General features: G+C 45.8%; 1 protein-coding gene across 1 annotated transcript in view; it reads right to left on the bottom strand.

The window, feature by feature from the left end:
- Positions 1-816: 816 nt before the first annotated feature.
- Positions 817-9928, bottom strand: part of ago4 (argonaute RISC component 4) — a 22734-nt gene continuing 13622 nt past the window's right edge. The window contains exons 11-19 of the mRNA XM_044139516.1: positions 7504-7637; positions 7007-7191; positions 6773-6932; positions 5777-5948; positions 5563-5706; positions 5354-5488; positions 5175-5276; positions 4910-5109; positions 817-3344 (exon numbers count right to left, since the gene is read on the bottom strand). Of these exons, the coding sequence (XP_043995451.1) occupies positions 3236-3344; positions 4910-5109; positions 5175-5276; positions 5354-5488; positions 5563-5706; positions 5777-5948; positions 6773-6932; positions 7007-7191; positions 7504-7637 (1341 nt within the window). The 3' untranslated portion in view covers positions 817-3235. The remainder of the gene's footprint in view (positions 3345-4909; positions 5110-5174; positions 5277-5353; positions 5489-5562; positions 5707-5776; positions 5949-6772; positions 6933-7006; positions 7192-7503; positions 7638-9928) is intronic.

Below are 9928 nucleotides of genomic sequence, written 5' to 3'. Positions count from 1 at the left end.
ATTTAAACAGTTTGGAAATACGAATTTTGAGAAATGATAAAAGGATAATTTTGAGACTAAAAGTCAATTTTGACTTTTGAAGTCAGTTTTGATATTCAAAGTTGCAGTTTTGATTTTAAGTAATTTTTGGATAGAAATTCATTATTTTGAGACTTAAAGTCATTTTAGTTTTTAAATGAGACATAATTTCAACCTTCAAAATTATGATTAAAAAATTCAAAGTCATGATCACTAGATACAATTCTGTTTAGACTCAAAATTATGACAGAAAGTTCATTTATTCTTGTAATTATTACTTTAAATTGTGGTTTCCTGTCGGGCATTTATTATTGTTTTATAGCAGGAATGAGCTTCCAAAGACAACGTAAGCCACGTCTCAGGTACAATTAGATAAACTTAAATTTTCTCAAACGGGTTAGTAACTGGAAATAGTTCTGGGCAAATTATTAACAGAATAAATAAAACCTCTGGGACTGATCTGGATTAAAACCGATCTGGATTTAAGGTCGGGTTTTATTTCCTGCTAATCCTGCATGAGCCGGACATGCCGAGAGGAGAACCGGAACTGGAACTGACCCGGAAACACCTGGAGAGTTGAAGAGGAAATTACCGTTTCCTTTCTGATTGAGCCCAAAATATAACGATTCTTTTATTATAATTAAAATTTTATAAACATTTTACTTTTTATTAGTAAGAAAAATTATAAATCTAGAAACATGTTTAACATCCGAGCCTGAGAAACAATAAAAAGAGGAGAGAAGCAGCGCCACCTGGTGGCTGAAATGACATCATTAGGTGAAAGAAGAACACAGAAACTTCAAGGGCTTAAAATACCAATTTATTACTTTGCACATGAACACAAGATTTCCCTGCAGGCTAAAAAAAATTAACATGTCACATAATATTAATAATAATAATTATAACAAGTGAATGGCCTTCTGCTCTACGGTCCAAACAGAACAGTCCAACAGAACCCTTCACTCAGAAGTTAACAACCCCCCCACAGGAACCAAAGAGGTAAAAACGAAATGAAATGCACAATACAGAAAATTACAAATCCATCGAGATATAAACAGATATCAAAGTGAGAGGAATTGAAAATAATTCATGCTCTCCTGTTAAAACGGGCCACAGAACCAGAACCAGGGAGCCTCTTTAAAAAGGTAAAAAACCGGACCTGGCGCTGTGCCGGCGCCTCTGGACCGCAAAGAGGAGGGACTCAGAGTCGCCATGGCAACAGGAGGTCCCCGTTCCCCGGCCGACCCGGCCCGGAGGAGCGGGCCGGCTCTTTAACGGGTCCACGTTTGATCAAAGTACCTCGTTTGGATCTGAACACGACGCAAAGAGCCGGCGCCCTCCGCCGCCCCGTGATCCACAGAGGAGCCTCAGGAACAGCGAGACGGGACAATATTGCTAGGCTAAAAACATTTACCCCAAACTTTAGATCTTTTCTTATAATAAATATGATTGAAAAAGGTTTTAATAGTTTTTAAAAGGACGAAACTCCAGCATGCAGGCGAGCAAATCTACAACGAGTTAAAGGAAACGGTCTAAACTACGACGTCAACGCCACCAAACGCAGGTTGACGTCAACGGATGGGCGTCAACGTTGCCAGCTGAACGCATACGGCAACACTAAACGTCCAGCTGACGCCACTGATTGACAGGAGCAAAGAAAACAAACCAAGCTTCAGAAAATAATAATCAGTTACAGAAGAGGAGATTCATTATCGCTTCGTTTGATCGAGGTTCCTATTGCTCTGGGAGTGATCATAAGCCCCGCCCCCCACCGCGCCGCGCCGCGCCAGTGTGCACGCCGCCAACAGGAAGGTGCTCAAACTCATTCATAGTAAACCTGCAGCTTTATGGGCGGTTTATTACAAAGGGTTTCTGCTGAGCGCCCCCACCTGAATGAGGCGTGCACGCCGGCCACTCCTGCCTCACACCACTAGGGGGCTCCACTGTCATCAACGCAGTGCTAGTTTAGTCCAGTGTTAAAAAATAAGAACACGAAGCCAACACGGCCCAGACTTGGCGGTGAGTTTGCTCCGGTGAAGTCGTTTAGATCCCTCCTGATTGTCTCCATCGATCCGATCGGAAGCTGCTACACTGAACCAATCACATGAGAGGAAGCATGAATCCACCCTCCTCCTCCTCAGCCTGAACCAGAATGCTACAAATAAAGATTAAACCCGCCGCCGGCCGGCCGCCGTAAAAGTTAATCACAACAGTAACATCGACAACAATAAACAACAACGACGACATCGAGGGTAAACTACGAGCTCTAAACAACAACCACCAAACGCTTTATATTAAACTTTACAAATCTGCTTCGTTGGATGTAGAAATGCATAAAGAGACTGATAGAGCGGCCTCGGATCAGTGCAATGAGGAGGCCGCCAACAAACCCGGCTGGCAGCGCCACCTTCAGCTCCCACCCCCCTGCTACACCCCCACAGATTCCCTCCACTGCCTCCAGGAGGCGCTGCTCTGCAGGTGTAAATATATGCTTATATGTCCTGTATGTTTGAATATAAAACGAGTCATCTGAGGCATTTACAGCAGTTCTCTCCTAGTTTCCCTTTACAGTTCAGTGGCCTGCCATCAAACACACACTCATACAGCACCAACACACACACAGATGAGGGGAAGCATGGACACACAGGTCACCTCGCTTGTAAAAGACCGAAAAGGAGAAGAAGTTTCAACACACACTCATAAAAAGGAAAAATATAATATATATAATATTTCATTCTTAAAAGGTCGAGCCCCTGCGCCTCCCTCCCACCACCCGACGAACCCCAGACCTTGTGACAGATTTGGCCCCGAGGGGCTTTGAGGTAAAGTAGATCAGAGTCCTGCTTAGCTGGCAGAGCCGAGGACGCGCCCAGGCGGCGCTCCGCGGCGCCGAGTTTCTTACAAACACGCCACGAGTGCAGACATTCATAGAGGAAAAAACAAAAACAAACTCAAAACAATGGCTCGACTGGTCGTTTGTGTGTGTGGGGTTTGTTTTTGTTTTTTCGGTTGTGCATCGGGGCCCCCGGGGGCCCGCAGTGCTAGGTTGCTGGTTGAGAAACGGCGGCCCGGACAGGAAAGCGCCGGTCAGAAAGCGCCCCGCGATGCTGCGTTCGACCGGCAGCCGAGCCGCTTTGGTGCAGAGTCAGAAAATAAAAACAGAGTGATGAAGAAGAGAGACGAGGAAGAGGAGAAGATCCACAGGAAGACGCTCAGCTCAGGCGAAGTACATGGTGTGCTGAGTGTCATAGTGGATCTGGACGGCCTTGGCCAGCGCCTGCGGGTCCCGGCCGTTACTCTGACCCGACACGTGGCTGCCCTCAGCGCTGCAATGACAGGAAGAGCTCAGGTCAGCCAAAAATACACAGGAAGTGAGGTCATCAGCACATGAATCAACAGCTGCTCCTTCTGAGATCAGCAAAACTATTAACACCCCTTCAACTTTTCCACAGTCACGTTTCAAACAAACTTTCATGGATTTGTCATTTTGCGTGTTTTTCCAGATGAATTCAAAATCGAACCCTGGACATTCTTGCTGCAAGGCAACTGTGCTACCAACTGCACCACTGTGCAATGTCCCGGCCCGGGTTCCTTCTGCACGGAGTCTGCATGTTCTCCCTGTGCATGCTGGGATCTCTCCTGTTCTCCGGCTTTGGAGAACCGGAGAACCAGAAACTGTCGGGTTAATTGCTCTCTAAAGCAGGGGTGTCAAAGTCAAATGGACGGAGGGCCAAATAAAAAATTTAGGTACAAGCCGAGGGCCGGACTGATCGAATGTTCATTGAAATTTTTTTAAATGACGCATATAGTCTAGTGAACCTAATTGAACCTACTGAAAACCTAACAAATATATTCCAATATGATCAGATAAATAAAGCAATATTCTCTTATGGCTCTGTCAGTAATCTTTAATTTTCAACAGACACAACTGAAATATTTTTAAAATATAATTGGATTGAAATACAATAAAATAAAGTGCAAAAAATCTATTAATCAAAAACAACACTTTCATCAAGGAGAAGTAACATGCAGTGAAAACAAATATTAAACTCAGTGTCCACCTTCCTTTTTGCCATTTTTGATGGGTATCTGAAAGTTAATTTTACAGTTATGCTGACGACTGCTGTGCTAATAACCCTTCTAGACCGGACGTGTCGCCAGCGACACATCTAAATTTGCAGTACCGTAATTCCGCCACACGTAGCGCTAAGTGGAAAAATTCCAACGGTTTCTGAAAGGGGAGACGTTGCACTTTCCAGCAAGTATCGGGTTAATCCTCCTGCAGCTGCAGAAAGTGTAATTAATCCGGGGGGCACTCGTTTAATAGACGGTATATTTCGGCAATAACTTGGTGGATATTGAAAGTTCCGGTTGTTATGGATACATGGGTAAGTACATCATCTCACAGAACATTTAAAGAACTACTTACAGTTCAAATAAGGAAGATATTTTTTTTCAGACGGGGTGCCGGCTTGCTGCGGTCTGCGGGCCGGTTCTAATAATAAATCAAGATCATCCCAAGGGCCGTAAAAAATCTTCTCGCGGGCCGGATGTGGCCCGCGGGCCTTGACTCTGACATATGTGCTCTAAAGTGCACATACAACGCTTCAGCATTAGTTCTACCTACATAGTTCCTTGGTGTACGATTCATCACTGGCTCCCTCCACTAAGTACCATGTTAGCATAGGGCTTTAGCATTAGCTTATTTTAAAAACCATGTTGTAATGCTTTAGCATCTGCTGATATTCATGATGAGATCTTAGGGTTTGTGCAGCTGACATCTTAGTTAGCAGTGAACACCACTGCTCTTGTGGTTAGTCGCATTCCAAATATTTAGCTTTTATTTTGAAAGTGATCCTCTGAGGAACCTCAGGTACCAGGCCCGCCTCACCTGTCGTGGTCTTTGTCCACCAGGTGGTAGCGAGCGCGGAAGGCCACCAGCCGGGCGTAATAGGCCGGGGCCGGGATGGAGACGGAGCGCGTGCAGCGGACGTAGGTGTGGCACAGTTGATAGGTGAGGAGCTGCAGTTCGTCGGCTGTGAAGCAGTTGTCGTCCCACAGGACGTGATAGTGGGAGGGACGGCTGGTTCCCTGGAGGGTGAAGGGAGGTCAGACACCTGCATCTCGTCATCATGTGGGGAAGTCTGAGGTCTCACCTGAATTCCAGCGTGGCTGCACAGGTAGAAGTCGAACTCAGACGGGTGTGTGATGGTGCTGTCCACTGTGGTCCCAGCCGGAACATTCCCACTCTTCCCAACCTGTGGACCAATCACACCGCATTGAGACTCAGATAGGCCGGAGGACAGACGGGGACAGAAGACAGAGTCCCACCGACCCGCTCGGCTTTGTCGGAGCAGAACAGGCGAGTGTGGTGGCGCTTCTGGACCACGATGTAGGTGATTCCGGGCCTGTAGTCTTCCTCCAGACTGATGCATGCCTTCCTGATGGCAATCAGCTCCGGCCACGCCACCTGGAACACAAACCAGCTGAATCACTTCCTGCCACACGATTCGCCGGGCTCTTTGGAACAGACTCCGCCTCTACCTGCTTCATCTGTCCCTCGGACACGCCACCGCGGTAGTAAATGATCCGTGTGGGCTTGAAGCGGGTCGACTTGTAGAACTGGATGAGCAGCTCCCGCACCATGTTGGTCAAATCTTGGATCACTTCCTGACTGAAGAGTTGCTCCTGCAGAGGAAGCTTAGCTCTTAGCGACGACCCAGACAGGGATTCTGGTACTGGACGGGGTTTGAACTACCTGGGACATGTCCTGTCGGGACGTCTGGACTCGAACCGTTGCACAGTATCGGCTGGGGTGACCATCCATGCTTCCCACCACCGCTGCAATGGACGGTTTCTTTCCATCGCCCGCTGGAGGATGAGTGACGTCGGCGCCGAGGAAGATGACGGGCTGCTGGAAGACGGAGGGCCTGGACGAGGAGCAGCATGAAGGACAGATCAGCTGGAGTCATCAGGCCTGCAGGTTCTCTGATATGGCCCCAAAATTAAGACTATTGCGCCCTTGGCAGTGGCTACTTCCTTGTAACACAAGGATACATCCATTCCAAAGCCAGCTGCTAATCTGATTGATGACAGGCTGGCAATGCTAACTCAGCAACCGTTAGAGGCAACAGAGCGGCCAGCGCTGGTAAATGAGAAGGAGCGTTCTAGCTAATGTTAGCATGGGAGAGGCTAACAAATAGCAAGCATAGAATGGTGACCCACTGGATTACTTCCTTCCTCTGTTGGTTATTAGCAAGTAAAGCTAATATCATTAATGACTAGCATGTCCAGGGTTATACTTCTTTAAAGGAAGCTTTATAAAGAAAACTGGTTGACACAATATCTGTAAGCGCCATGCATTAGATGCACTGACATGAATTCTGTTGACAGTTTAATCACCAAGCATAAACATCCTGTATAATTCAGAGCTGAAGATTACAGTAGACTATCAAAAGAAGACATCAATGCATGTAATTTAAGGCGCTCAGGTATTGTATGTCAACTAGTTTTCAAAAGATAATGCCAGTCTATCCATGCTAACGGCCTGCAGAGGAAGTAAACAATCCAGTGGGGGAAAACTCCCTTGGCATGCCAGTAACCAACCTCTCCAATGCTAACGCTAGCTAGAACTCTCCTTTACATTTGCCATTGGATATAGCCTCCTGCGACAAAGAAGTAGCTTCCAATACATGAGCGACAGTCCTAATTTTGGCACCAATACTGCACCATAGCCTGAGGATGATTCACTGACCTCTGATGAGGAACCAGGACGTTGTTGATGCCTCCCAGTTTGGCATTGATCTTCAGGCAGAGGTTGGACAGAGTCTGGGGCGACGTCTTCACCACGTTCTTCACCTGGACGCACTGCGTGGCCATGCCCAGCAGGGTGTCTCCCACCCGCTTCACCTCAGCTGCAAATCACATCACTGTTAAACCCAGCACCGCATTACCACACATCTTCAGGAGGAAAGAACGGAGCTCTTACCGTAGACGGGCGTTTTTCCAGGCAGGATGACAACGATCAGCTGCAGACCTACGTAGGACATCTTGAGGTGTTTGAACATGGGCTCCACGCTGTCGGCTCCCTGGGCGTATTTACAGAAGCACGGCTGGCCCTGGATCGGCATCCCAGCATCTTTGGAGATCTTCCTCAGCTGGTCGGTGAAGCTCCTGAAAAAAGTTACAGGTTTGTTCTGGAAAAGACTCATCAACCTAAAACTTTTACAGAATCAGGCCTCAATTCTGATGGATTTGTTGTAAAAAGACAAACACACCATCTACTTTGTATCTAACTAACTAAAGACAGAGCAGAAGTCCTGAGACTGGGGTAAAGATTCAAACACTGTAAACATCCACCCAGAGAGATGATATGTATCACAGCATATTCATGAGTTAGAATGAATCTGCTATCAATCTGACAGGAAGCATCAAAATCTGACGGCAAGAATTAAAATCTGACAGGACATTGAGGCAGCAACTCACTTGAGCAGGTCCTCCCGACATTGTTTCTGGGGGGCAAAGCAGGCCACAGCCCACACCTTGATCTCTATGCCGGCATAGAACTGCTTCCCTCTCATATCCCACACCCCCTGGTTGGGCGTGGCCACGGTCTTATTCTGCGGAGAGAGTCCCTACACTCTTAGTCAACCCCCCGTTTGGATGGGTTGATACAAACACTGTAACTAGAAACAAACCCACAGGGTTAGGGTGTGGGTCAGAACTGAACACAGACTTCAGCAGGAGACGCTTTCAGCATCAGGCAGATGGCTTGGAGGAGAGGAGCTCAGATTTTCCAGATTCCTTATCAGAAGGTCTGACATCATGAAAATATGGACAAAACTTCAAATCAAAATGTTTACAGTTCATTCAGAGCTTTAGTCATCCTCCAGGATCAGAACCAAGCCGAGCAGCTCCTGCGTCATTTTACAGCATCAGAAATGTTATCATCATCATCATCTTGGGGGATGATGTTCAACAGGAAACAGACTGAATCTTCTCCCCTCAGAGTCCCAACCAGTCATAAGGTTTTCCAATCAGCTGACATCTGGAATTGGTCCCAAGATTAAATCTATTCAGGACTTGCGATGGGAAAAGCTTCCAGTCTGAAGCAGTTCACTGGAAGATGACCCGACTCTATACCAGCAGGACCAGAACCAGGGAAACCCAGGGAATCTGGACCATAAAATTATTTGTATCAGGAGGGCAGCAGATTATTATTAATGGTCATCTTTGTCTGTGAGGATCTCAGAAAACCTCTAGGTTTATTTAAAAAAAACGGCAGTCTGGGGGGATTTTCATCATCCTGCTGGGAGTCGGATTATCTTCCTGTTAGAAGCACATCATCCACTCTCCTTTCACACCATCAACGAACCCAAACCAGCTACAATTCTCTCATTTGTGATTGGTTGTTGATCGTTGCATGGGAAACATTCTGATCTGTGATTGGTTGTTGATCGTTGCATGGGAAACATTCTGATCTGTGATTGGTTGTTGATCGTTGCATGGGAAACATTCTGATCTGTGATTGGTCTATAAGCAGCTGGTTTGAAGTTCAGAGAGGGAATCTCAGCAGCTCATCACATTTTTTATTCTGTTATGAATGACCCTGTATTTTGTCCACCAGGGGGAGACATCAGTAGCTCAGGATGTGAATAAATGCATTAAGGTGAATCAAACAGCAGAACCAGTTTCTATCAGCTGCTGTTGAACTGACCGCCAGGCAGTAAAGCTGCTGAAGTGCTACTTTCAGCTTCTTTCTTCAGTCAAACAGACTGAAGAGGTTTAAATGCAGAAATGCAGCTTTAGCACTGCTGTTGGTTGATACCTGAATTTGGTCATTAGCAGAAGAACTCTTTAAAGGATTTGGATCGACTAACTTGGATTAGTCAATCCTAGTTAGTCGGATCAAAAATTTGGATATTATGTAACAAATTTCCTACTGTGAAGAATCATGAAAGTTTTGAACAACTCAGTCTTTGACCTGACTACAACCGTGTTTCCATAAACCTTTATGCACATTTTGAAGTATTGCATTTGGCTTTCCTGATGGGAGATGGAATGCAGTTGATTTCCTTTATTTACCAGGTAAAACTCCATTGAGATCCAGATCTCATTTTCAAGATTTGCTGAATAAGTTTTGACGTAGCGAATGCTCAAGTCCAAACCTCCAGGAGGGGAGGACTCTCTCTGGTTCAAAGCATCCTCTACTTCCTGCTTATTACGGTCACATGTAGTGTCAACATCTGACGAAATCATGCTCTCTGATTTGACTCAACCCAGAAGATGGAAACCCGATAAATTTGCGTTTTATGTTACGTGTTCAAAATTTGCATAACGTTTTGAAAATGTAGCTACTGATGCTCCTGATGATGTGGAAACAGTGGGTTCTCCTGGTTGACTCTGATCTTTTCTCACAGAGGTTAAAACTTTTATAAAATTCTTCATAAACAGGAATAAGAGATTCTAAAAGTGTTTATTTCACTTCCTTATGTTGAAGGGAGATGTTTTGGATAAAAACAGTTCATTTTTCTGTATTTTAAACAGTAAATGAAACAAAAATAACAGCAGAAATCAGATCAAGGCTGCACCGATTTCAGTTTTCTGGCCGATCTTTAAAAAACCTGACCTGCTGATTCGGATTTTTGTTCTTAAAAATGGTTACGTATGGTGATAAAGTCGGTAACAGTTGGGTGACTGGTATCGGTGGTGGATTTCCTGACCTAAGATCGGTTCCTCATGTGAGTATCTGTTGTTGCCGATCTCCCATCGGGCGGTCGGCGTATCGGTGTGACCCTGGTCCAGGCAGTGACAGAAGCTGCTGAGGTTCCCTCCGTACAGGAACTCAGGGAAGGCTCCAGGCTTCAGACTCAAGGCGCCTCTTCAGTTCAGTTCAGTTTAAATCTGAAAC

This window comes from Gambusia affinis, linkage group LG14 (assembly GCF_019740435.1).
Source record: "Gambusia affinis linkage group LG14, SWU_Gaff_1.0, whole genome shotgun sequence".
Taxonomy (NCBI): domain Eukaryota; kingdom Metazoa; phylum Chordata; class Actinopteri; order Cyprinodontiformes; family Poeciliidae; genus Gambusia; species Gambusia affinis.
The sequence above is the reverse complement of the archived record's forward strand: the minus strand, read 5'-3'. Positions and strand labels throughout refer to the sequence as shown.